The following is a 27,111-nucleotide window of genomic DNA, read 5'->3' on the forward strand; positions in this document are numbered from 1 at the left end:
TAGGTTGGGTTGGGTTTTATGTATCGTAACCTAACCTAACATTACTTAATATTAAATTAAACAATTTGTCTAAATATGTATGTTTATTAAAATTTATTATATAAATATTTAATTTATATATATTAAATTATAATTAATACTCTGGTAACTAAACATTTTTACATATAGTATTTATTTTATACAATTAATTTAATTGCATAGAAAAAAGATTTTACTGTACACTAAAATATATATAAATATAAAAATATTAATAAATAATTAAATAAAACACTAAAAACTCAAAACACACGTTACTTATGTGTAAATTGACGTAAATAATAGGCGTATTATAAATACTATTAAATATTAGTATTAAATATATTGAATGCATTTGTTTTGTCAATATTATAGTAGACATCAATTGTATTGACATTTATTTTAGCAAAAAATCATTGACACCACTGTTTGATACGATTTCACCACAAAAACAACACAATAATCACCGCACAAGACATTTAAACAAATAAAAAACAATTCAAAAAAATGGTATTTAATATCAATGACATCAATATATATATGATAATAAAAAAATGTCTTAATTTGTTTGTTTGTTTGATGTCCTCTCTCTCTCTCTCTCTTTCTTTCTTCGCGACCGTCAGTTAGTGTTAGTGATGGGCGACACTCATGTGCCGTATCGGTGTCACTCATTACCGGCCAAATTCAAGAAGCTATTGGTTCCGGGAAGGATACAACATATCCTATGCACTGGCAATCTCTGTACTAAAGAATCGTTGGACTATTTGAAGACATTGGCCACCGATGTTCATATCGTTAGAGGAGATTTCGATGAAGTAGTAGACATTCTTACCTTCTTTTTCTATTGATTTTCAAAACTAATAATACAATTTTTGTTTATCTCATTTGAATGTCTAAATGACAAGAACACTGCATATCCCGAACAAAAAGTGGTTACTGTCGGCCAGTTTCGTATCGGTCTGTGTCACGGCCATCAAATTGTTCCGTGGGCTGATCCCGAAAGTTTGGCACTAATTCAGCGACAGCTCGATGTCGACATACTTATTACAGGACACACACATAAGTTCGAGGCCTACGAAAGTGATGGCAAATTTTATATCAATCCCGGTTCGGCTACCGGTGCTTATACTGCACTCGAAAGGTATTGTTTCTCTCATTGTTTCTCATTGTGCTGTCATTCCAGTGCTAATCAATTGTCTATTAATTTCTAACATATCATCATTTCATTCATATTTATGACCAGTAATGTCATTCCATCGTTTGTCTTAATGGACATCCAATCGTCAACTGTTGTCATATATGTCTACCAATTGATCGGCGATGAGGTCAAAGTTGAAAGAATTGAATACAAAAAATCGTGAATTGAATGCCTATTATAAAAGTTATATAATTTCCATTAAAAATAATATTTTCTTTTTACTTTTTAAATCTCAAATTGAAATCTTGTTTTTTTTTTAAATAAAAATAATCTTCTATTAAAACAATAATTTAATATAAAATAAAATATTTACTGTAATTTTGTTTTTAATTAATAGAAAAAATTAATGTATTTAATGTTCTATAAAGCCATCAATTATTGATAGAAAAAAATCATAAAAAATATTGATTTATAAAAAAATTGTGATTAGTTTTCTTGTTGATCATTAATGATTTATAATATAAACGTTTAAAAATCAAATTATTAAACAAACAAATTATAATACAATTAGTAAAACTTAAAGAAGAAATGATTAGAATTAGGAAAAAAATGTAATTCACTCGCAGTTCTTGTACGACACCATAGCCTTGACTTTATGGATATTTGTCGAAAAATTCTTGAGCTCAACCTCTTCGGCATTCGGTATCAAATGCGGATTCGAGTCCAACCAGAGAGCCGACGGTAGATCCGTATTTTTGTCGGTATACAAAAGTATATCAAAGATAAACTTTCCCTCCAGTAGTGGCAAAAACGTAACGCTGGCCACTATCTGACGGATCACATTGCGTATACCGTTTTGAACCTCTTTTTCGTCGACCACTTTGGTCTCTCCGTCGCCGATAGTCTGATCGCATTCGATAAGGAACTCCCATCGCTCTACTGTTTCTTGATTTTCGACATTTACTATCACCAGAACTACTTTGTGGACATTTTTAGCCAACATAAACGTCTTCAACTGAGACAACACTGTCTGCAAATAGGTTTTCAGTTTATCGTCAATAGTCATCAACAATGTTAGGCCGTATTTCTGACACTGATTGAACTGTTAGTGTTTTTTTGTGGTAACAAATAATCGTTTTAATTAATTTTTATGATAATTTCATTCCTCAATGATATTTAATTACCCGATCAGATGGATATAAGCCGCGCTGATATAGTATTGAATTGATGCCATACTCTGCGGTCAAATTTAAATACAAAAAAATTATTGTCAAATCAATGTCTTAAACAACAACAGATCAATGGATTAACAATAAATTTCTTACCGAAGAACTCGGTAACGATATCAACGGATCCCTTCAGTGTAATTGAATTGCAGACCATCTGTTGTGTGCCGGCGGCGGCAGCAGCTGTCGTGGCGGTGGACGTCATGATTATCTGGATTTGTCGATCACCTATAATGTGTGTCCAATCAATCAATCAATTGATATTAGTATTAGTTTTAAATGCAATTTACTTTCAGTCAATTAATGCAATAAAAAAAACATCAATAAAATCATTGATAAACTAATTATAAATTATATTTGCATTAATCTCTGTTTAATTGGGTATAGATTAGGGATTATTATTAATTTTAATCAATGATTTAAATATCATTATAATTTGCATTGAATTTAAATAAAAACATTGAAACAATTAATTTACTTACTTTTTGTTAATTACTAATCAATACTAAACAGTAATAATAATTATCAATCAAATTATGACAAATGTTTGGCACAACTCATGTAATCAATTGTTTTATGAATATTATTATTATTAACACTATTTATAGTGTAGTTTAGTGTCAATGAGAGTGTTGTTATTCATTCAAATTGGGTCAACAATCACTACCATTGGCTAATAACATACACACACAGTGTTATCATTGCATTTGCAAAAAAGGCCTAACTCACATGTATTGTACATTGTCATCATATGACGTTTTTTGTTTTGATGTAATTTTTTTTAATAATAATTATTGTTTTAAAAAGTAAAAAGTTTCATAAATTAATTTTCATAACTAAATGTTTGGAAATTGTTTTATTTAATTTATTTATTATAAATATTATTTATTTAGTTATTATTTTTTAACAGTACTTTTTTTTTAAATACAAATTATTATTAAATTTATTTAAATATTAGTATAAATATAAATTAATAAATTAAATAAAGGATAGTTATTTGTTTAAAATATATTTTAATACTTTTTTTATATAATTATTTAAAATATTATTTATATCTATGATATGTACATTTGTTCATTTAATATAATTATTATTATTATAATTATCCTAGTTAATTTTCTTAAAATTAATTAAATATTTTAACCAAATAACAAAAAATACTACTGTATATAATAATTAATAAATATAAATATATAGTTTATAACAAATAATATCATAATTAAATAAACTTATCATTATTATTAATAATAATACCAATGCATTAATAAAAATTTATTTTCATTTAAAAAATTATTTGAACAAAACCTAAAATTCTTTGAGCAATAAAATAAATAAATTAAAATAAACTAGTTTGTCCCGAGCAACATGTATAGCCGTGCAATTCTTTTACTAATTTAAAAATATTTACTATAAGTAATTTGAATGAGACTTAATTTGTTTATACAACTACTACATAACCTAATGTAACAAAACTACTGAACCAATACACATTAATTCGACTAAACTTTTGAGAAATTTTAGTTTTTATATATATTTAAATAATTTTAATAAAAATTGAAAATTTAAACACAAATTGAAAATTTTTGCATTTGAGAAAATTTTGCAAAAATTTAGCACAGGTAGCTTACCTCCCGGTGCCCTGTAACTCATATAATATAGCAAAGTGTAATTAGACGACACCAGCCTACCTGTCCCTAAAACCTACCTGAGCTCAATAATCATTTAAAATTTCCCATAGAAATAACATTGCTTTAAATTAAAATTGAAAATTTTAACACAAATTGAAAATTTTTGCATTTGAGAAAATTTTGCAAAAATTTAGCACAGGTAGCTTACCTCCCGGTGCCCTGTAACTCATATAATATAGCAAAGTGTAATTACACGACACCAGCCTACCTGTCCCTAAAACCTACCTGAGCTCAATAATCATTTAAAATTTCCCATGGAAATAACATTGCTTTAAATTAAAATTGAAAATTTTAACACAAATTGAAAATTTTTGCATTTGAGAAAATTTTGCAAAAATTTAGCACAGGTAGCTTACCTCCCGGTGCCCTGTAACTCATATAATATAGCAAAGTGTAATTACACGACACCAGCCTACCTGTCCCTAAAACCTACCTGAGCTCAATAATCATTTAAAATTTCCCATAGAAATAATATTGCTTTAAATTAAAATTGAAAATATAACAATATATTTTTAGCTTTGAATTAAAAAATGGTTGTTGAGGAAGTGTGCACACATACAAACAAACAAACAAACAAACAAACAAACAAACAGACAAAACAAATGTCTTAAAGTTATTAGGATTACTTATTTATAAAAAAAAATATACCGTAATTGTTAAGCAATTACCGGTACATTAAAATTTTTTTTAAAATACTTTAATAATAGCTATGAAATTATTGTATTACCGATAAATATATTTAGAAAAACCAATACTTGTATCGGTCGTAATCGTTATCCAATTTCCAAATCCGATTATCACAACAAACAAAATCTTGTCTTTCATTAGTATTAAAGGCAAACAACTTGACATTTGATACCATCGACAGCTGCTGTCTTCGTTGATGAATATAATCGGGCAGTGATTTCACACAGAAATCAAATCTGAATGTCATTTTCGACCATTTGTCAGCCGTTCGGATCAATTGTTGGATCGGTTGCATTGACTGCAAGTTATATCTGACGCTAATGTTTGTAACCGTTTGACATTTGTTCAGAAACTGAGCCATCGATCCATCGCTAATATATGGAAAGTATTTATGAGTTTTGAGCGACAGTTTCGTCAAATCTTCTAATTTCGACAAATTTTCTAATGTTTTATCAGTAATATTGAATCCATCCGTACGACAATCCAATAAAAACTTTTTCAAATGTGGAAAACAATGAAATATAACACTGAGATCGTCGTCGTTCAAACCGATTGTATTCAACGAAAAATATCTGATGTTTGAACAGACAGTTAGTTTTTCAATCACTGTTTGGTGACTACTGTCCACACCATTTGGTGATACATATTCATAGGAATTAAGTGTCAGATCAGTTAACGAATGAAATTTGGCGACAATTTTAAATAGTATGGCATTGAATGTAAACGAGAAGACACTGAGCCGTAACACTGATAGCTGTTGACAGGAGTCGGCAATCGGTTGCAGACAATTGGCGTCAAAGTCTTCGCTTCGCGAAAAACGGATATAAATATCGCGAAGATTTGCAAAACGAGAGACAAACTGTGAACGACTAATGTTTGACATAAAATTATCATAGAGTGGAAGGAATAGATCTGATCTCAAATTGATTATCTGATTCTTGTAATTATCGGCAAACGATTCGCAAGTATTGTCTTTGTTGTCGTCTTTATGCGAATAATAAAACTGATAGATATTATGCAGTTTTGGTAGAAATTGTTTCAACAAAACACTTAAATCGTTGAACAAAAAAATTGTCCTCAAATTTGGCGACTTCTTCAGCACGGCTTCCAAGTCTTCGTCATTGATATTCCTTAGCGAAACTGCAGTCAGTGTTTGGCCAAACTTGTCGGCAAATCTGGCAAACAATTGATGGTCAATATCGTCGACCGATATATCAATACTTGTCAGTCGATCCGTACACTCGTCGATCAGTATTTGCATCAATTCGTCATAGATATTGAATCCAATGATCTGCAAACCGGTAATGTTCTTGAATTTGCGGAACAACTGTCTCAACGTGTTTGGCAACCTCTCGAGCAAACACTTCGGTAGTTTAATGACATTCAAGTCTTCATCGAAACCTTCAAATTGTCTGAACTTCAGCTTAGACTTCATGTCCAACACACACATCGAGTATTCGTTGATCACTAGTATCTTCTGGTGTTGAAAGATAACTGACCGCCACTGACGGCACACACATTCAAAGCGGAGTTTGTCGGCAATCGGCAAATAGGATAACAAGTGTCCGCACAGATCATCGCCGAAACGATCAAACGACGAGCGGCCATAGGCTTTGCGGGTGGCAATAGTAGTGGCCATTGTTGTTATGATTGGTCACACGGGATGATCATCAACAACAATAACACAACTTTAACTATCACTTAACGTTGTCATCGGTGGTCACAAAAATAAATATTATTGTAAACACATTTTGTAAACAACACAACAAAACATGTGTTGTGTTTACAAACAGTTTATAAAATTATTGACAAAATTATTGACAAATGAAATGTAATGTTATTTCTAAAAAATTATTTATTTATTGTTTATTATTGGAAAAAAAATTGTGTCATAAATTTATATTAAAATTTATCAAAAGTTCCCGAAAGTTTTCCATATAATTTCCAATATTTTAATCACAAAAAAAATCTAAAAAACAAAATATCTTTTATGTTTTTACTCTTTATTTTTTGTTTGTTTAAAATTAAATAATTATATGTAATTAAACCCCAAAAATAATTACCTGTAATTAATAATAATTAAATACCAAAAAACAGATATTTATAATAAAAATATTAGACAAATAATTAAAAATCAATTGAATTTTGATAGAACTTAGAATTTTTAATGATTTTTTTTTATTTGTTGGTGTAATTCAATTACTAAAATTAAAAATATACAGTAAATGATAATTATTATTGAGTCTTAAAAAATAATTTATTTACTAAAACAAAAAATATTTCTATCGTTTTTTCTTTCCTTTTGGTCGTTTGGGTCCTTTGTGTTTATTATTACTACTTTTATTGTAATTATTATTATTATTAGAGTTTTTCTTATTAATAAACTTCTTCGGCATCTTCTTCTTATTCTTCGAGTCTGACGGCTTCTCTCGTTTATCTTTTCTCATACGCGAGTCGACCATCTTATACCTGCCTTTGACTCCCTTTGGCGGTCTCTTTCCCGTATGTTTTCTGGCCACTACGTACTGGACATTCTTATCTTTAGATTTGATTGCCTTCTTGTAAATACTGAAAAGACAATAACAAAACAAAAAATAAAATTTCAGAAAAGTTAATAACAATAATAAATAAGTGATAAATCATATGTTAATAATAATATACAGTACCTCTTGATGTGCTGAGCCTTCTCCGTGTTGGACATATCCGCCGTATTTGTAACGTTTTCGGCTCTTTTGCGAGCCTTTTCCAACTTCCGAATCGCTCTCTTCTTTTTCCTGGCTTTAGCTTCGGCCACCTTTTTGATGGGTTGGGCATCAATTTCTCTCAGCTGTTGCCGATACTCTTTGACCATCTCTTGGGTTACCGGAAGCGGTCGTCTATTGAACTTTTCTTCTTCTTTGCGAAACCACGACGGAAGAAATTCGTCGTCTTCATGTGAGTAACGATTCCAGGCATCGTCAGTAATATCGCGTTTAGTTTTTTGTGATTTAATCATTAGTGTTCCAATAGCCAACTCTTCGGATGTCAGTCTGAAGTTTTTCTTACACTTCTCATCATTCGCCGACATTACATTCTTGATTGTCTTATTGTTGTCATCATCAGAGTCGCTATCACTGTCTTCAATTTCTTCTTGTTCTTCAATTTTCCTCTTATTCATCGACTTTTTCACTGAATTCTTACCATTAGTCTGTGGTTTTTTATTCTTTTTATTTAATTTATTCTCAATCAGTTCCAATTCAAGATCGTCGTCGTCGTCATTCATTTCGTCTCTGAAAGTGTCGTTTTCAAAGAACATATCCGTATTGTTTCGTTTTGCTTCCTCTCTCTCTACAAGATCTACTACTAGACCATCGTTGTCGTCGTCTTCCTCCTCCTCTTCTTCTTCATTATTATCAACATTACGACCATTTCCTATTTGATAACTGTTATCATCAATGTCTTCATCACTATCTTCACTCTGTTCGTTGTCGTCTTCCTCTTCTACATTATCTTCATCTTCAGGACCGCTATCGTCGTAATCAATCACTTCTTTGGAATCCTTATCGAAATAAACTCTATTTGTTTGCCGAAACGTTGGCTCTGCTTCATCATCATCTTCTTCCACTTCAACGTCACTCAAATTGATTTCGTGAATTTGGTTCAACAGTTTCTTATTCTTGATGTTCTTCAACTGAAACAATTCCAACTCTTCTTCGAGTATGTCGTCGTTTTTTATAACCATTTTCAAATTCAATCGTTCATTTAGTTTTCGTTTCTCTTTTTGAACCTTTTTCTTCTTTCGTTTCATATCTCTTGCTTCTTCATCCATATATCTGTCCACATCGTCGACCATCATCTCTTCATCTTCGACAACACCCACACCGTTTGATTCATCTTTTTGTGGTTTTTCCACTTTAACTAATTCTGCTCTTAGCTTCTTTCGCCAATCAAGAATAGCTCTGAAATGCATAAAAATATATATAATTCAAAAAAATTTTAAACAAAAAATAAATAAATATTTACATCAATTCCTTTCTTCCGAGTACTTTGATATCTTTACTACACTCTCTTATCTCAATTGTGGTCAATCGGTGATCTCTTATCTCTTTCGTGTCCATCACTATCTGTTTAATTTTAGAAAAAGCAAAAAAAATAATTAATTAAATATATATATATATTTTTGGTTTGGTTTACAATATAAATGGCATACTTCGCTACAATCGGATAACAATTGGATGTGATTAACACTGGATATAAAGTCCGATGCGTTTAGTTTGTGATACATAGTATAGTCACCATCGGAATAGCCTTCAGCTTTGGCTTTCTTCAGTTTGGTCGACGGTTTCAATAAATTTAATTTCAACTTCTTTTCATTGTCCTCAGTCTTCTCGATATCTTCGAACACAAACGACGGATCAAAGAATTTCGGATCAATCTTATCGGGAGCGATATAGTTCTGGCAGACAACAAATATCTCGGCCGACGTATTACGCGATGCCTGCGGTTTTGTGGCGTGTACTTTGCCGAACAGTTTCTTGAAGACCCACATCAGGGCGTTGTAGTCCTTCGATCGGAACACTTTGGTGATAAACCAGCCGCCTTTGATCAGAAACTCGGAGGCCAACTGAAGAGCACTGAGTGTCAGCCGATTTTGGCTGAAAGCGTCGTAAATCCAATTCTTGCCGATGTTTGGCGCGCCGTCGTTGAGTACAACGTCGGCCTTCCATGTCTTCAGCTCTTTCTGTAGCGATTGTCGACATTGTTTTGTAGTAATATCTTCTTGAAGTGTAATAACATTGTGTATGGGTTTGATTGATGCGATATCGACGCCGACGACAACGCTGGACACTGGCATAAACTTTTGGGCCACTTGTAGCCAACCGCCGGGTGCGGCACACAAATCGATCAGTACTTTCGATCGTTGAAGAAATTCAAACTTGCGATTCAATTGGATCAGTTTGAAGGCGGCACGTGACCGATAGCCTGAGGCCAATCAAAAATCGGTGATAATGTCATCCAATACAAGGGGCGGAAAACGGGCGGTTATAACAACAATCACCGCAAAAAAATCAAACTTGGGATCAATTAAAAAATAAAAATACCTGTTTCTTTGGCCAAATGGTAGTACCGATCCTTACGCTGTTTTCCGGTCTTCAATTTCTTACCCATTGTCCTGTCAGAGATGTATGTCTTGTCTTTTATTTAGTGGATCAAAGTCATCAAATGATATGACCATTGATTTTAAAATTATATCATATTTTCAAAATTCAATGGCATTTAAACAACACGTTGTAAACAACAACACATGCCGTCTATTATTAATACATTATTAATAGTAAATGTATGTAATGTTTATATTATATGACATCTAGTGTTATATCAATAAAGTAAATGTCATATAAATTTATTACATATTAACATGGACAATTTAGAATAATTATATATAAATATATCTAGATGATTTTTTTATACATTTAAGGTAATTATAAATTTTATTATGTGATTTTCTTTTTAAAAACACAATAAAATATACATGTAATATATTTATATTAATTAAAATATATATATTAATTAACAAACAAAAAATTATTATAAAATATTAAATTATTTTACACATATTTAAACTTTATAATGTTATTTGGCATCCATTCATAATGTATTTTTATAATTAAAAAAAATTAATATAATTATTATTATTAAAAATATTTAATTTTAAAAAACCTATATTAAAACAAACAAATAAAATTAAAAAAAAATTATCATAATTCCAATAAATTAAAGACTTATACATATAAAGTTATGTCCTGTGTGTGTGTGTGTGTGTGTTGCAACAGTGTGTTGTGTATAATAAATTTATTATAATATGTTAACATTAAACTGTATTATTCATAGTCTCTCTTTAGTAATTTCCAATTCAATTTCAGTATTTGTCTGACCATTATTTGATCCATAATTTTGTTGTCGACATTTAGTTGTCGTTGTTGTTGTTGTTATCTCCTTGTCTTTCAAATCATCGACAATGATATGTCTTTCATGAATCCTTGAGTTCAATAGTGAACAAAGAGGAATCTCAAGAATCCACGATATGAGAAACGATAGAAAATATGTGAATATTATGTTACCAATTATGACATATGTCTAATGAAAACAAAAAAAAATATTTATTCAATAATTTAAATATAAATAAACTTTTTGGTGGTTTAAAAAAAAAAATTCTTAACTTACCATAAGAAGTGTGGAACTGTAAAGATGTTGCTGTTGTGAAGATAATAGCAAAGATTGGACGATAGGATGTAATAAATAGGCCACTAGTGATAGTCGGCCCAAGAATATAAAAAACTTGTGGCTCAGGAATCGCTCGATTAGTGTCTTCTTCGACTGTTCAGTGTTTGTGGTAATGCTGTAGAGGATCCACGAGATGGCTATCGACCAAAAAATCTTTTGAAGCGCATCGTAAAGGGCCGACACATGTGGCTATTAATTCAGATTAATAATAATAAACTAATTTATTAAAAATAAACACTCAAATTAATAACGAGTTACTACAGGTTAATGAAAAAAAAAATAATTTTAATAAATTTAGTTTTATTTTGTAATAATAATTTGTTTTGAAAAACTTTTTTTTTAAATTTATATACTGTATGTTATTATATATAAATTTATTTATCATATTTATTGAGAACATACTGTACTAATAATTTTTTTTAAAACTAATTAATTTTAGTTATGACATATTCTGATTTAATTATCTGTTTAAATAAATAAATATGAATTATATAGCAATTTACCACTATTTGTAATTTATTAATTCAATACTACCGTATATTTTTTAATTTTGAATTTCAATTATCGTTTCAATTAGAGAAAAATGTTTATCAAAAAAAATAATAATAACTGTAATTTACAAATATCACTCTCATAATAAAAATTAATTAAGAAATTTTCTAATCATAAACTGAAAAATGAGATCAACAAAAATATATACTTTTTTTTAAATAAAGAAAATAATTGTTAAAATAAATCAAATTTATATACATATCTATTATATTTTAATATATTTACCAATAATGTTAATAATAATCAGTAAAATATAGTAAAAGTTTTTTTTTAAAAACAAAAATAGATATTTAGTGACTCACATCAGGCAAGTCTCCCATAACCCAGTCGTGACAACCGTATATGAGTACTAATATAATTATGATTGAAATTAGCCAACCCGTCGATGACTTTATCTATTGAAGAAGACAATGATGAAGATGTTATTAAATTAAAAAATATATAAATCAAACCAATAGTTTTTTTCAGTAATAAATATTATTATATCATTGAGTTATATATATATATATAATACTAACAGGTTTTTTATAGCCTCTATAATCATCAGTTTTGGTAAGTCGTCTGAGAGCTCCCGTATAGAAACCGATTGCAAATACCGACAGATGAGTCCATGGCTTATAGTAATAGATATAAAAATATTCATCTCTTTGTCTGTAAATTAAATATATATTTAAATAATAATTGTTAATATATGTAAACATTAAAACATAGATATATTTCATAATAGACAATGTATAATATAATAGCATACCGTGGGTCAGGTAGGGTCCAGAAAAAGTTTGGCGGCAACTCATAGATGTACACTTTGATGGCATTAATTAAAAACCCGATCAAACAGATTACCGGTAATAATAACCAAAACATTTTTGTTGACTTTTGGCAAAATTTGCTGACTTTATTCAATAGTATAATTAACGGCACAAATGCTAGCGTTAACTGCATTTCTATACAAAATATCCACGTATTTGACAGACACTAAAAATTTTTTTTAATTAATATTAATAATAAAAAAGTTTTTGTTATCAATAAAACAAAAAATAATATATAATAAAATTATTATTATTATTATTTTAATTATTTTTTTACCATTTTATCGAGTGTTAAAAAGTTTTGTATATAAAATAGATTCAAAAGGCCGCTGTCCTGACATTGATTGGCCTCTTTGGCTATAAAATCATGAGTGAGTGGACCTCTTTTTAAGATCACCGGAAGCAGTATTGTTATGCAAACAATCAATATTATTAAAGGAGTCACTCTATGAGTTTGAAAATAATGGGACATTAATTTTTTTTAATGTTTTTAACTGAAGGTATATTTTTTTGGTACAATTGGTTATAATTGGTACAAACCTGAGGTATTTTTTGGCAATAAATTGAATGACTTGTTTGGCATTTTTGCCGTAATTATAATAAGACAATGAAAATGCCGACACCAGTAGCAGGCATTCAAATTGGTTGACACTATTGGTGAATAACTGCATCGGGAACTGCATGGCCAGTATCTTAATACTCTGCATCTCACCTATTGATTAATAAAACCAAAAAAAATTATAATAAATAAATAATAAATCATAAAATAATATAATTATTATTCTTAAAAAATTTAAATCTTAATATTTACGGAAAAATTGAAAGTCGACAACTACTACTGTATGGACAATGATTATCCAAATAAGTACGACTGTCCTCACCCCATACAATGGCGTTGGTTTTTCCGTATTTTGGGAACTGGTATCCGATATGCTATACCACGAGTTGATCAATGATAGCGATTTTAATTTAGATGAAATTAATACAAATTGCTTTATTGAAAAATAGTTGACCAATAAGGTTACAAATGTCGACAATATTATCGACAATAGTATTATTGTTAAAATTGATCTGAAAAATTTTTAGATAATTAATAAATATATATATTTTATAATTATAAATGTTTTTTATATAAAATAAAAATTTGTTTACATAGTAGTGATCTGATGTCGATTCCAGACCTCCGCATCATTTGCTGTCTCGCATCTCAATACACGGGCTTTAAATTCAATATTTTTGGCAACTTTTTTGCAATAAAAAAATAATACACAAAAATAATTGATTATAAATCTCTATATTAATAAGTTATCTATATTTTTAAATAATAATAATTTTATTTTTCACTAACTTAGCGATGAAACTCTTTGCATGTCTTCACGAGAACAGGTCGATGGGACACAAAAATCCATACGAAATGTAATAAAATGAAAAAATAGGGCTAAATCGGCAAAATCATTGTACACCTAATCATAAATAATTTTATTAATGGATCAGTTATCTCGTGATTCAGTATATATTTTTCAATGTCCGTACCGTATCGTCTCCCTCCCGGAGCAGTCCCTTGATCTTAGAGCTCATACCATAAAACGGCGGTTTCTTTGGCAGCCACGGCTTGAACTCTGCCACACAAAACTGTCCCCTAAAAAACTCTTTAGTCTTTGCAGTGCCACTATTGTGACCGTCCATTCCTCTGTCGTCCGCATCCTCATCATCGTCATCACTGTCATCCTCGTCGGCTACTCTTACTTTTAGACACTCTTCATAGTTGCCAAACATTGTGACCACTCCTTCAAATATGCCCGACGGAGGTTTGCCAGTTGCGTCCAACACTTTATTATCATAAGTAATAATAATAATATTATTATTATTATTTTAATCATATGAGAAAAACTCTTAATCCAATTATAATCTATTTATTTATTATATTTTACTTTTATTTTATTAATAATTTAATTTTCTATTGATATAAATTAGTTTGCAATTTGAATATATAGATTTTGTTATGATAATTAAAATTTTTGTACTTTTAATTGATTTAACTGTTTTTTTCGGCAATAATTTTTTAAATACTAATGCCTTTAACAGTAATATTTAATTTAATTTATTAGTATATTATTAAATGCTTAAAATTGTTTTTAGTTTTGTTTTTATATATATGTTTAATGAGATTAAATGCTAAGCTATGAAATGACTTTAAAAATAACTTTTAGAGTACACTTGAGATATAATGTAATTACTATTACAGATAAAAATACAGGTCATTAATAAAATTTTTGCTCAAATATTTACAGTCAGCAAAATATTTTTTTTTATTATTATTACATAAATAAGACACATTATGCTAATAATATTAATTTTTTTAATTTTATAGTATTTAAAATTATACAAAGATTATAGTATTATACCAAATTAAACAATATGTTAGCATTATCTCATTTTAAAATTATTTTTTTATAATATCAAAAATATATATATTATAAAACATATTAATTTTTTTAGCGATTCACTTATTATTGTTGTATTTTAATGGCTATTAAATTATTAATTATAGTATTTATATTGAGGATCTATTTGTATTGATTTTTATTACAATAATATATATATGAATAAAATATATTTGTCCTCAATTTTTAACCATTGATTATATTATAGATAAGAGATATAGAAAAAATAAATATTTGAATTTTATTTCCCAAACAAATCTATTATGACATAACTAAATTGAAAATCAAAATATAATAATAATAATAATGAAAATATCTTTTATATTTAATCATTTATAATTACATTATAAAATCTATTTCTAAAATCAAATTATTTTACACCTTAAATATAATTCACACGATTAATAAAAATAAATAAATATATATATACTGATTGAACAAAACAAAAATTGATTACAAAAAAATAAAACAATTTATTTCGATATTAATGATATATAAAATATAGGTATTTTATTGTTTTAAAAAACTATTTTTATAATATTGAAAATTTTATATAATAGTTCAACTATAGTATAGTTACTATACTATGTGCTTAATAAATACTATAATACTGTATATTACTTGATAACTATTTAAAGATATTTATATACAATAATTTTCAATTAAAATAATGACTTACTTTTGACGGCCCAACTCTTGAGATGTCTTAAGCTGACAATCCATTTCAATATACCGGCCGAACAATTGCCACTAACTTTGGCGTCCGAAGACATGGCCACTATTTTCGGGAATACTGTCCGCAATAGTGTTCGGATACCTAATTATTTGGTCAAAAAATAAATAAATAAATAATAAACAAAAATATTTATCCATTTGACAAATCAATACCTGATTTCATATTTGTTTCCATTGTATTCCACTTTTGTTGAACTTCTTCTTCGCTTAAATACTGATCAAATGTTTGATTGATTTCATCCCACGATATGTTTGATGTCTTATTATTATTATTACTATCTATTGATTCATTGGCAACACTTATAATGGGAATCAATGGTACATTTTCTATGAGATCTTCTGATTGTCTTTTTAGACGACTATTTACTTTAGTTAAATAATTGACATCAGTTTTGTCATTAGTATTAGTTGATTCACTGATGACCAGTATTTTAAACAAAATGGTCACCAAATATGCAAATTGCAAAATTGATCCCATTTTTTTAAAAATCTCTCACTTAAGTATATAACTAATTTTTAAATAAAAGTTTTATGTATGAAATGCATTAATTAATTGTTATAACAAAAAAAACTTGGCATTTAGTTGTCATATTTTAAATCACTTTTTTCTGATTAAAATATTTTAGAAAAAAACGGAAACATTTACTAAAATGTTTGTAAGTTTTAGACAAAAATCTATAGTTTTTTTTAAAGAAAATAATAATAATTAGTTTTTCACTTTAAAAAAAATATTTTTTACAATTTTCACAATTCACTGGTCACACACACACACACACACTAACAAAATAGTAGATTTAAAAAATCAATTTATTTTTAGTATCATTACATTTAGTATTTCACTCATTTTTTTTATTTATTTAATAGTAGCACAATATTTAATGAGAAAAAAAACTTTATATTTAGCAAAACATCATTTTGTTTCGTTAGCTTTCAAACAAACAAATGCTGAAAACAACTTATGATATTATTATATAAAATAAAATTATTTTGAAACGAAAGCAAACTTTAGGTTAAAACAAAACCAAAAATCAGTATTTCTTTTGTATTCAAATTTGATTATATTGTTTGATAAAACATAGAGAAATTAATCAAATGAAATAATAAACAAACAAAAAACAATATTTTTACAATAAAATAAATTTTAACAATAATAATAACAAATAATATAATTTGAAATTCATTTTTTAACTGTATATAGTTTTTCTGCTTAAATGAAAAATATTTATTATTTTATTTTATTTTTTTTTGATATTTTTTATAGTTTTTCCAGTATTAACTGTTAGGCATGAAATAAGTTATTAAGTCATAGACCCGGTGGCCGAATATACTACTGGAAAAAGATAGAGAAGCCTATTAGGAGAAGCAAACTAAATGAGGACATCAAGTGTTGAGAGGACAGGACTGGTGAAACAACTAAGAAGACCTGGATATAGACGATATATATATATATATATTTATATATATTTATATACAGAGATTTATAGAGAGAAAGAGAGGACATACCACTGGTAGGGCATAATTGTTGTGTTCACTACTAATAATAATTATCTCTGTGCTGATGGTGTGTTTGGGATCACAAAACTACTAAAAATATTATTTTAGTTAATGTGTGTCTATTATATTAATGTAATACAACTTTTATAACTTATATAAGATTTTTTTTTTTTAAATAATAATATCATAGCATAGAAAAACTGTGGCAAATATATAGTATACTAAATAAGCGAGTTTTCAGGTAAACAGGTTTACGGTATTTCCATATGTCAGACGACAACAACAACAACATTATAAGCACCGGTAGTTAAAAAAATTATTAGTTATTAATTAATAATTATTTATACATAAAGCAAATTGAAATACATATATAAAATTGGAGGACCTTTAGCCCCGGCCTAATCGTGTCGGGCAGTGATACCAATAAAACAAGACAATAGGTTAACATAACATATGACCTGTTCAGTGATATTGGTTACAAAACAGTCATGTAATATAGAAAAATTAATTACAATTATTATTGATTGATTGATTAAAAACTACAAAAAAAAATTTAAGTTTACAAAATGATTATAATTTATAAACAATACTAATCTAAATGTTATCTACTTTTTAAAAAAAAAATATTTTTCTATAACTGATTACTTATTAATAAATTAATTTTAAGACAACAAAAAAATGTTTAATTTGTTTATTTGGAGCTTAAAAAAATCAGATTTTATTATTTTTTTTGTGCATAAATTTTAGTATCAAAGTAATTATTATTACAAAACTTACATAATATACTGTATATATACAGTATAATATAAAATACAGTGAATGAAAACAATAGGTTAAATTAGGAATAAAAGATAAGTGTAAAAAAATTAAAAATAAATTTAAAAAAAGGGAATAACTGTGAAAAAAACTTTAAAAATTTGATTATTATCATCAAAAACGTGTGAATCTCTGGTATTTCCAATTTAATCCAATTTCTGGTATTCAAACAGATTTCCATTTGATTTGAACGACTTGTCGAAGTCATCCGTAATAATTGCAGACAAATTGCCGATCAGTAGAGTGACTGTGAGTTTATGCAGACAAAGAGTCAGACACTTGGAACTGATGACAGACATCGTAAGCAAAAAAAAAAAAAAAAGATTTTATTGAATGCTTTTTACCCCCAGAAATGATTGAGTAGTGTTGTGTCGGTGAAGAACCGCAAAAATTATGATTAAAAAAATTACAGTTTGTTTAACACAAATATTATATACAGTGTATTACGATTAATACTGTAGTTAACCAGTAATTATAATTACATTTTTAAAAAAACAATTTTCAATTGAACTAAACTTTTCATTTTTTAAAACGTTAAATAATTATTTTAATTTTGTTGTCTTAAAAAAACAATAATCATTTTTTACCGTTCAAGTTATAAAATAATAATAATATAATAATAAAATATCATATAAATTAGATTATCAACATCAGAATTTTTGTGCTTAATATTACAAATATGATTAGAAAAAAATTAAAATTAAAGATTAAAAATATTAATTAAATACACTGTTTGTCAATGAATAAAACAATTGAACACACAATTATTAAAAAAATGTTTATACAGGCAAAATGAGAGCGCAAATTGTTAATAATAATAATAATAATAATAATACATTAAAATAATTATTACGGTAGTCATAATAATAATTAAAAAAAAATCTATACATAATATATTATTGTTTCTTATTTGTTTATGTTGTTGTTGTTGATCACCAAATAAAATCAAAATAAGAAAATTACACTTTGGTCTAAAAAATAAATTTGATTATTAGTATATTATTGTTATTCGGCAACTGTTTTGACCATTCCATCGATACCGACGACAGCGGTAGCCGGTGTTGTGGTGATGTTGGTTGTTGTCCTCACACCAGTACCGGTAGTTTCGGGTAATGTTTCGAATTCAGATTCAAAATCATGATTCGGTGATTCACACGTTGATACTGTATCTTCGGATGACGAATCGTTGCCGCCGTCATCATCGCGATTCCGGTCACTCGTGAGTTGCCCACCACCAATGGCTGCTGATGTGTTGGCCGAGTGTTTCTTGAGAAACTCGATCAGATCGGCCTGTGTTATTTGGCCGCCCTTTTCATATAAAAACTGTTTATAACAAACATTCATAACATACATAACAAGCAAATCTCGTAAATATTTTTTTTAGATTCACAGGCATTATATATATTTTATATATTGATATCAATTGTATTGTTAACAACAACAAAATGTATACCTTATTTAAGATGTTGGCTAACGTTTCCGAGTTTGAGGCATCAATTTCGATGACTTTCTGGTTTTCCGATAAACTTTCGGCGATCTCTTGCAATGATTTGGATGATGTCTGCAATCGTTTTGTAATAATCTTTGTGTTGTCACTCAATGTAAACGTTTGTGTGCCCGGAATGGGTCCGATATCGATCACTTGTTTCCGGTGCTGTCCGCCAGCAATGGTGGTGGCGGCAGCGGTGGTTGTTGTTTTCATTATGGGTTTGGTTATCGACGCCTTATTTATGGTTATGGCACTGGATATCGGTATTGTTTTGGCCATTTGAGTTAAGCCTCCCTTTTGCATGATTATGAGATTCGGTTGTTGTCCGATCACTTTCTGATTGGCGTTTTTGATATTCGGATGATAGATAAGTGTCGGTGTGTTGACTGTTTGACCTCCAGATGATTTCACAGCCTGATTGATTGGAATCAATTGTCGCGAATTGATTGGTACAACTACCAGCTGTTGCTGGCCATTGGATTTGATAACATTAGTTCCCGGTATGACCGGAATTCGTGTTATGTTACCAAACGATAGATTTCCAGCGTTTATCGTTTTGTTAGGTAACTGTTTATACGATTTTTGACTGCCAGAGACACCGATAACACCGACTACCGAAGCCGATTTACTTGTGCGCGCCTGTTTCGAGCCTCTACTACTCGGTATGTCAAAAGTGGTAGTCTTTTGCGGTGATGATGATATGGTTTGCTTTGAAATGTATGGAATGGCTGTTAATCCTCGAGTGGATGGAGTCATAACAGTAGATGATGTGGTGGTCGGAGTCGAAACGATTATCACTCGAGCAGAGCTTTGCGATGTGGGTGTTGTGATTGTGTAACAATTGCTGGCACTGACCACTGTTCGGGTTGTCGTCACTTTGGATATTGAATGAGGTGTTCGATGGTTTGATGGAGTGGTCGGTCCGCTCTGAACTATAATCGGTTCGTTTTGATTGGATTTGATGGGAACAAATGTCGGCTGACTTTGGCTGTCAATACGCCGCCTCTTAGGACTCGTCTCATATGTGCTGTTGTCGTCCACTACTTGATTCATATCGTGTTTCATTCCTGTCTCCGATGGATGCAAAATGTTTTGGTTGCGACTCAGGTGCTCATTGGCCACAGAGTTAGCCACACCAGTAAACGCCGTTTGAGGCACCAGTCGAGGCAACAAAGGTATCAGTCGGCGGCCTTCGATTGTCCATTCGGTCGACGTATTGGCGCCGGACATGTGGTGTGCGATTGTATTGAGCTTTTCATCGTTGACGGCGCGTCTGATCTCTGCCCGGTGTCGTTCAAGGCTTATACTGCAAAAGAGGTTAGTTAGGGATCAATTAAACCCAATCAGTAATGTGATTATCAAAATTAAGAGATAATCAATTAACAAAAAACAACCTCAAGAGTGAACACAAGTCTTGTAGTAATTTTCTTTTGTCTTTATTGAGGTCTCCCTGTGCTCTGAGAGCCGTTACCACTGCCGAGTAGGCCTCCAGTTCTGTAATTGTGACCACAAATATATATAAGACAATCAAATCAAATGGATTAGTAGTAAAAAAACCAATTGAAAACATTAATTGATCCAAAAAATGAATGATTGAATGGTTAAGATATAAACATAACAAATACCATATCTCCGGAGCGATCGTTTGCATTCATCGCGAGTGTTGTCCAAAATCATTGGCCACATGTTGTCGACCATCACTGGTGATCATCTGGTGATGTCTTCAAGCTATTGTAATGTCAAACAGTTTTATTAAAATATTAAATAAATTAATTGATTTTAATTATGTTTATTATTATTATTATTTAGTTTTTCATTTTCATTCAATAATACAAAAATCCAATTGAAATCCAAATACAAAAAAAATAATTCAATTTCTATACAAAAATATTAATATAAATAATACTTGGATTCACTTTGCTATTCAATAATAGTACTATATTACAAACAATTCGATACTTTTCTATATAAACCAACCACTATATAAACACAATGGTTTGATTCATATATAAAAAGGTATCAAATAAGCGCTAAAAATCTATTGACAATAAATAAATACCAACACTATTATTGTCAATAATAACTGTGTGTTTGTTGCTATCAATGCTATACTTTATTACTGTATTATTATTATTGAAAACTACAAAAAAAAGTTTATATTTTGTTTGAAGACTTGTTGTCCACCGAAATATATTTATCATCGTATATATAAAGTGACCGCCAAATGGACGGCGACAGTCAAGTATTTATCGGTATCATTGATAGTAGTAGTAATGCCGAAATTGATGACCAAACCAGTGACTTTCGGGCCAATAAAATAGGTATAAAATTAGTTGTTTTTTGTTTTTTGTTTTTTTTCCGCAAAATGTTTGACCACTTTTTTGTTTGTTTGTTTGTTGTTTGTATGACCAGGCGGTTATCCAGTTTTGAGTCCCGAAGTTGGCCACGAACTGGTCGTACATATGAAAAACATTGAATGCCAATCGTGTCGCCGGTCATTGGTGTTTGTGTCTCAAATTTATTGTCCAATTGATGAATCGCCCGACGATCGGATAATCTATTTGTTTGTTTGTCCTAATAATGATTGCAAACAATCAGACAAATGGTTTGCTGTACGATGTGTTACACCTTATGTCGCGGCGGACACTAGTCATAAAAAACAAGAAGCGATATGTGATAATAACACTGACGATTGGATTGACGGACAATCCGATTGGGGAACAGATAATACCGATATCGAGACAATCAATGACACGACCGCTAACTGTAGTCAATCGTTAAGCCATTTGTCACTTGAATCAAATGATAGGAAGTCCTCTTCGATAACTGACGACGATATCATTATACTGAAAGATCAACAATATTATCGACCATTTTATCTGTCAGTTATTGATGAGGTCGTTGCGGATGAAAAAAACGATAGACATGTAAAACAATTACTAGAATCGTATGAAAAAACTGAAGGCAGTTCTTCTTGTGATAAAAATGGTGGTCAGTGTAGTGAGACATTTGAAAACTCATTTTTGGACACAATTTACAAAAACGATCGCAAAAACTATCAATTCCTTAAACGTCTGTCTCGTTGTCCACAACAAGTCATACGCTATCAATGGATGGGATCTCCTTTGATCAACAGTGATAGTCACCGGTTAGCTATTCCTCGTTGTGATCTATGCGGCGGCGATCGTGTCTTCGAGTTTCAGTTAATGCCGGCTTTAATCCGATATCTGAAGCCATTGTCTACCGAAAACCGAGACAATCATCCAGATCTAGATTTTGCTACTATTCTTATCTATAGTTGTCTTAGAAATTGTAATCAAAAATTGTCGAAAAATTCAATTATTTTTGAACATTGTATTCTATTAGATGACCCTGATAATGTATATATTGATAAATTTTCTAAAACTAAATGATTAATTTTTTTATACTGTATATATAAAAAACATAAATAAAATATTTATTTTTGTTTAATTAATTATATATTTTATTTAACAATAATACTAAATTTTTTTTTGGTTACTTAATAAGATGGATAATTAATAATTGATTAACTAATTTTGAAAAAAAATAATTATTGTTATTATTAGTATCTAAATGATATTAATTATTCATATTATTTCTACTACTGTTAAATTATACAGTAATTTAATTTTTATACTAAAATTAATTACCGGTATATACTCTATATAATTAAATTATATAAGAAATTTCTCTCCAATGAATTTGCAAACTTTACTTATTATTTGATTAATAAATTTAATTATTTATTGCAAAAACAGGAAAAATAAACATTACTTTTATCGCTAATTGAAATGAAGAAAAACCCCAAAATTTTTATGTTTGCATTGATCTTAAAATAGGATATATATATATAAAGGTATTATAAAAATAATAATTTTTTATAACTATTGTTAAATTGATTTAAAACTGAAAGTAATGTTTTATAAATAAGAAAATATATTTTTTACTTCAAGTTGTAATATGCTATACAGTCTAAGTTTATAGTATACACAATAGTACAGTATATTTACTGTATTATACTTATACAACAGTGTAATTTATATGATATATATAAAAAAATAATAATTGTAATAATACTATACTTCAACATCTTATCGGTTTATAATACAGTAATATTTGATCAATTATTTAAACATTATCATATATAAGCATATATTAACATATGAAATTGCGTTTTTTATTTTCATAATATAATTATTTGTATTACTAAATTGTTTTCACTATCTTATATAATAAAGTATATAACATAAGATCCCTATATTTTATGATTATGACATTTGTATATAATATAAATAAATAATAATTTATTAAAATATATTTTGATTTGATAGCATATAATTTATGTTATATACAGAATATTCTATAGTTATTTGCAACTTATAGTAATCAAAATAGTTATAGAAAAAAATGTATTGATTTATAAAAAAGATATAAATTAATATATAAACATTTATTATATGCCATGTGATGATATACATGTATATAATTATAATTAAGTGAATATTTTTTATTATTTATCAATTATTTTTAATAATGTCATAATATAATGTAATAATTATTCAATAGAAAATTATTAATATTGTGCTAATTTTATTGAATAAAATATTAAGTATTAAGTTTGTATTATTGGATAAATGGAAATAATTTTAATGTTTGTATATATTAAAAAAAATATTTATTATATGTTATTGTAATAAACATAAAATAGATATTTATTTGTAAATTGGAAATGTTTTCCGTGTATATAAATAAATTATCTTTAATCAATATTATTGACAAATATTTAAAAAATAAATATAATAAATACAAATACAAGTAAATTTCAAATAATTAGGATAATAAATTAACAATAAAAAAACTTGAATATATACATAATATTTAATAAAACATTTTTTTAAAAACATACAACATATAAAAATTAAATAATTGATTTCATAAATACAATTTTAAATTAATTAAAGTATTTTTTAAAAAATTTGATCAATAATATTTGGCATAAATAATACTAATTATTGTTGTGTAGTTTTTTTTGGCACAAAATCAATGGACAAACTATTTTAATTAAAAAAATTAAATGATTGAAATTAAAATATTTAAATAAATAGTGATTGATTTATATACTAAAAATTTTTTTGGTTAGTTTATTTGTTAATTGCTCACAAAAAATGGTTCATCATTGAGACCGCTGTCATCTGGCCTTTCCTGTGCATAACGGGAACGGTAGCCTAGTTTGACAATTATATAAAACGATATGAATAACGGCGGTATCATTCCTATGATAAAACCAGTTATATTGAAACGTCTTATCTTTAATTTAGACTTTAATTCTTGTAATATTTTTTCTGTAAATAATATTAATAATAATAAAGATTACAACAAATAAAAATATTTATAATAATTTAAAATAATAATAATTATTATCTTTTATAGTTTACCATTGATTATAAATGTTTTGGAAGAGTTGCCCAAATTATTGCTGGCAATACACGTATAGTTGGCCACAATATTAGGATTATTGATGACCGATATCTTGAATATAGTAATTATTGTGCAAATATTTGTCGATTTGTGCGAAAAACTATAATAATTTGATCGAAAATTATAGACATTTGTTTCGGTTTTCAGTTCCGTAATTAGCAATTGATTTCTAAACCAACGAATCTGCGGTTCAGGAAAGCCCTTAAACACACACATGAGCTCTAGTTTTTCGCTTTCAAACGACCGCATCGTTATATTCTGTGAGCTCCGCCAGTATGTAGGCCTACCTTTAAACAAACAAACAAATAAAAGTTATAGTTTATATAGAAAAATATTTTTATTTATATAATTAGTTTTTTTTGTTATTAATAAATTTATTTCACTATATTTTTTTACATACTTTTGGTGACCACAATAATATCATTAATATAGGAATTTGTGTTATTATTGTTATTATTAGGCAATATTCCACACAATTGATTGAATTCCCACAGAATGTGTACAGTATTTGCAATTTTATTATTATTATTATTATAATTATGTGATATTATATATTCACAAAATGATTTCAGTGTCGTTTCATTGCATTTATTATTATTATTATTATTATTTATAGTATAACTTTTGGACATAAAATTGTATTCATTGAATGCTGTTTTAAAATTTATGACATTTTTATAAAAACAACTATTAATTTAATATTTTTGTGGCAAAATTAATGCTTACTTGTAAAATACAAACTAATAAATCATAATAATTTAATTATTGATAATATTAAATAAAATCAATAGATAATACTATATTATGTATTAAATATTATTATTAATAAATTAATATTTATATACAATATAAATACTTTTATGCTTATATAGCTAAATTAATTATTAAAAATTATATATTAAATAGTTTTTAGTAAATTAAAAAAAGTATTTAATAAAATAAACTTATAAATTCAGAAATCAATATACGTTATACAATGTAAATGAATTTAAATAAATAAAAACTTTTATTTCTAGATTCAGTTTAATAACAAAAAAATATGTATATTTTATATAAATAAATTATTGATTTTTTATCGTAGATAAATAAACTGATAAATTAACAAATGTTATTAAAATATATATATATTATAAATATGCTTACATGTGATATATATGGGTTCATTGGGATCTGTGAAACATGTATTCAAATGAGTTACTGAAATATCTGATAGTTTGATAAAACAACAATTGTTTTCACTATTGTTTGTCTCAAGTATTTCGATACCATTATCATAGATATTGGCTGTGTTTATATAAAAATAAAATAAAAATATATATTAATATACAGGTATAAGATTTTTTAATTAATATTTTCAATATACAAATTGTTTACAAATATATAAATTAAATAATTACATGACAATTGTTGTCTACAATAATCAATAAACGTATGAAATGTTGAGTTATTATTATTATTATTACTATTAGTAATCGATAATTGTTGTGAATGTTGTGCTGAATCTATTGAAAATGTATAGTAAATGTGACAATCAATTTAGGATTTCAAACAAATAAAATAGTTATTATTATTAAATTGATTTTCATATTTTTTATTAGGTATATTGATTAGCATATATAATGTATGCATTGTATATACACTATATATTTGCAACAATAATTGTAATACTGTAATTATACATTATATATAAATAATAATTTCAATATTTTTCATAATAAATCAGATAAATAAATTATTGATTTTATTATTCATACTATTTAATTTTAAAAATTAAATCAACTGTTATTATTAATAATCATATTGCAATAATAGTTTGCAATAATATTAACTAAACTTTTTTATATATATACTAATTAATTAATTATATAACCTAAAAAAATTATGTATTCTTCAATTGTTTTATAATATAAGTTAGTTCTCTATATTATATATATTTTAAAATAAAATATATATACACAATATAGCTCAATTCAAATATATATATATATATAATTAAATTTCTAAACAAATACTTATTAATATAAAAAATACAATGTTAAACACATTTTAGCTTATTAATAATTTATTGTTTAATTTGTTTAAATAATTTTTAATTAACATTTTAGATTAGCTGTATATACTGTATATGTATGTTTTCTATATTTTTATAATAAATTACACACGTTTTGTACACTATTTATGCAATATTTCTAATTATATATATATATTGTATATAATTAATACAATACCAAAAACAATTCTCATGAGTTTCAATA

General features: G+C 27.5%; 5 protein-coding genes across 8 annotated transcripts in view; 2 read left to right on the top strand and 3 right to left on the bottom strand.

The window, feature by feature from the left end:
• Nucleotides 1-366: 366 nt before the first annotated feature.
• LOC128964837 (vacuolar protein sorting-associated protein 29) lies at nucleotides 367-1,441 on the top strand. The gene is made up of 4 exons (XM_054311481.1): nucleotides 367-525; nucleotides 639-830; nucleotides 921-1,156; nucleotides 1,259-1,441. The coding sequence occupies exons 1-4, from the start codon at nucleotides 523-525 to the stop codon at nucleotides 1,374-1,376; spliced, it is 549 nt and encodes a 182-aa protein (XP_054167456.1). The 5' UTR covers nucleotides 367-522; the 3' UTR covers nucleotides 1,377-1,441.
• A 149-nt stretch (nucleotides 1,442-1,590) lies between these two features.
• LOC128964834 (mitotic spindle assembly checkpoint protein MAD2A-like) overlaps nucleotides 1,591-27,111 on the bottom strand; it is a 43,483-nt gene continuing 17,962 nt past the window's right edge. Inside the window, exons 1-4 of one of the 3 annotated variants that reach the window (XM_054311476.1) lie at nucleotides 4,795-4,836; nucleotides 2,479-2,607; nucleotides 2,338-2,390; nucleotides 1,591-2,255 (exon numbers count right to left, since the gene is read on the bottom strand). In XM_054311476.1, the coding sequence (XP_054167451.1) occupies nucleotides 1,770-2,255; nucleotides 2,338-2,390; nucleotides 2,479-2,584 (645 nt within the window). In that variant the 5' untranslated portion in view covers nucleotides 2,585-2,607; nucleotides 4,795-4,836 and the 3' untranslated portion in view covers nucleotides 1,591-1,769. Of the gene's footprint in view, nucleotides 2,256-2,337; nucleotides 2,391-2,478; nucleotides 2,608-2,861; nucleotides 3,018-4,794; nucleotides 4,837-27,111 lie in introns of those variants that run through there. The other 2 variants (XM_054311474.1, XM_054311475.1) reach the window with 2 other exon arrangements.
• On the bottom strand, nucleotides 6,947-10,047 carry LOC128964820 (pre-rRNA 2'-O-ribose RNA methyltransferase FTSJ3-like). The gene is made up of 5 exons (XM_054311460.1): nucleotides 9,836-10,047; nucleotides 8,944-9,716; nucleotides 8,757-8,857; nucleotides 7,421-8,692; nucleotides 6,947-7,322 (listed from the first exon to the last, which is right to left on the bottom strand). Exons 1-5 carry the CDS (start codon nucleotides 9,900-9,902, stop codon nucleotides 7,037-7,039), a joined length of 2,499 nt encoding a protein of 832 aa, XP_054167435.1. The 5' UTR covers nucleotides 9,903-10,047; the 3' UTR covers nucleotides 6,947-7,036.
• LOC128964824 (BRCA2-interacting transcriptional repressor EMSY-like) lies at nucleotides 18,672-21,209 on the bottom strand. Of its 2 annotated transcripts, none has more exons than XM_054311464.1 (4): nucleotides 20,983-21,209; nucleotides 20,752-20,851; nucleotides 19,322-20,663; nucleotides 18,672-19,176 (listed from the first exon to the last, which is right to left on the bottom strand). In XM_054311464.1, exons 1-4 carry the CDS (start codon nucleotides 21,053-21,055, stop codon nucleotides 18,874-18,876), a joined length of 1,818 nt encoding a protein of 605 aa, XP_054167439.1. In that variant the 5' UTR covers nucleotides 21,056-21,209; the 3' UTR covers nucleotides 18,672-18,873. The 2 variants fall into 2 exon arrangements, with proteins under 2 accessions (XP_054167439.1, XP_054167438.1); XM_054311463.1 differs by having other exon boundaries at nucleotides 18,672-19,191.
• Nucleotides 21,459-23,145, top strand: LOC128964674 (programmed cell death protein 2-like). The gene is made up of 3 exons (XM_054311310.1): nucleotides 21,459-21,678; nucleotides 21,770-22,737; nucleotides 23,137-23,145. The coding sequence occupies exons 1-3, from the start codon at nucleotides 21,582-21,584 to the stop codon at nucleotides 23,143-23,145; spliced, it is 1,074 nt and encodes a 357-aa protein (XP_054167285.1). The 5' UTR covers nucleotides 21,459-21,581.

Source organism: Oppia nitens, unplaced genomic scaffold, assembly GCF_028296485.1.
Source record: "Oppia nitens isolate AA-2021 unplaced genomic scaffold, nextdenovo-longstitch-racon4-pilon3 scaffold9_pilon_pilon_pilon, whole genome shotgun sequence".
In the NCBI taxonomy this organism is placed as follows: Eukaryota; Metazoa; Arthropoda; class Arachnida; order Sarcoptiformes; family Oppiidae; genus Oppia; species Oppia nitens.

Coding starts and splice junctions, on each gene's coding strand:
- LOC128964837 (XM_054311481.1), top strand. Junction 831..920: donor TTAGAGGAGATTTCGATGAA/GTAGTAGACATT, acceptor CTAAATGACAAG/AACACTGCATATCCCGAACA. Junction 1,157..1,258: donor GCTTATACTGCACTCGAAAG/GTATTGTTTCTC, acceptor ATTTATGACCAG/TAATGTCATTCCATCGTTTG.
- LOC128964820 (XM_054311460.1), bottom strand. CDS start 9,902: ATGGGTAAGAAATTGAAGACCGGAAAACAGCGTAAGGATCGGTACTAC. Junction 9,717..9,835: donor CCATTTGGCCAAAGAAACAG/GTATTTTTATTT, acceptor GATTGGCCTCAG/GCTATCGGTCACGTGCCGCC. Junction 8,858..8,943: donor TGTTATCCGATTGTAGCGAA/GTATGCCATTTA, acceptor AAAATTAAACAG/ATAGTGATGGACACGAAAGA.
- LOC128964824 (XM_054311463.1), bottom strand. CDS start 21,055: ATGGTCGACAACATGTGGCCAATGATTTTGGACAACACTCGCGATGAA. Junction 20,852..20,982: donor ACGATCGCTCCGGAGATATG/GTATTTGTTATG, acceptor TCACAATTACAG/AACTGGAGGCCTACTCGGCA. Junction 20,664..20,751: donor GACTTGTGTTCACTCTTGAG/GTTGTTTTTTGT, acceptor CCTCTTTTGCAG/TATAAGCCTTGAACGACACC.
- LOC128964674 (XM_054311310.1), top strand. CDS start 21,582: ATGGACGGCGACAGTCAAGTATTTATCGGTATCATTGATAGTAGTAGT. Junction 21,679..21,769: donor CTTTCGGGCCAATAAAATAG/GTATAAAATTAG, acceptor TTGTATGACCAG/GCGGTTATCCAGTTTTGAGT.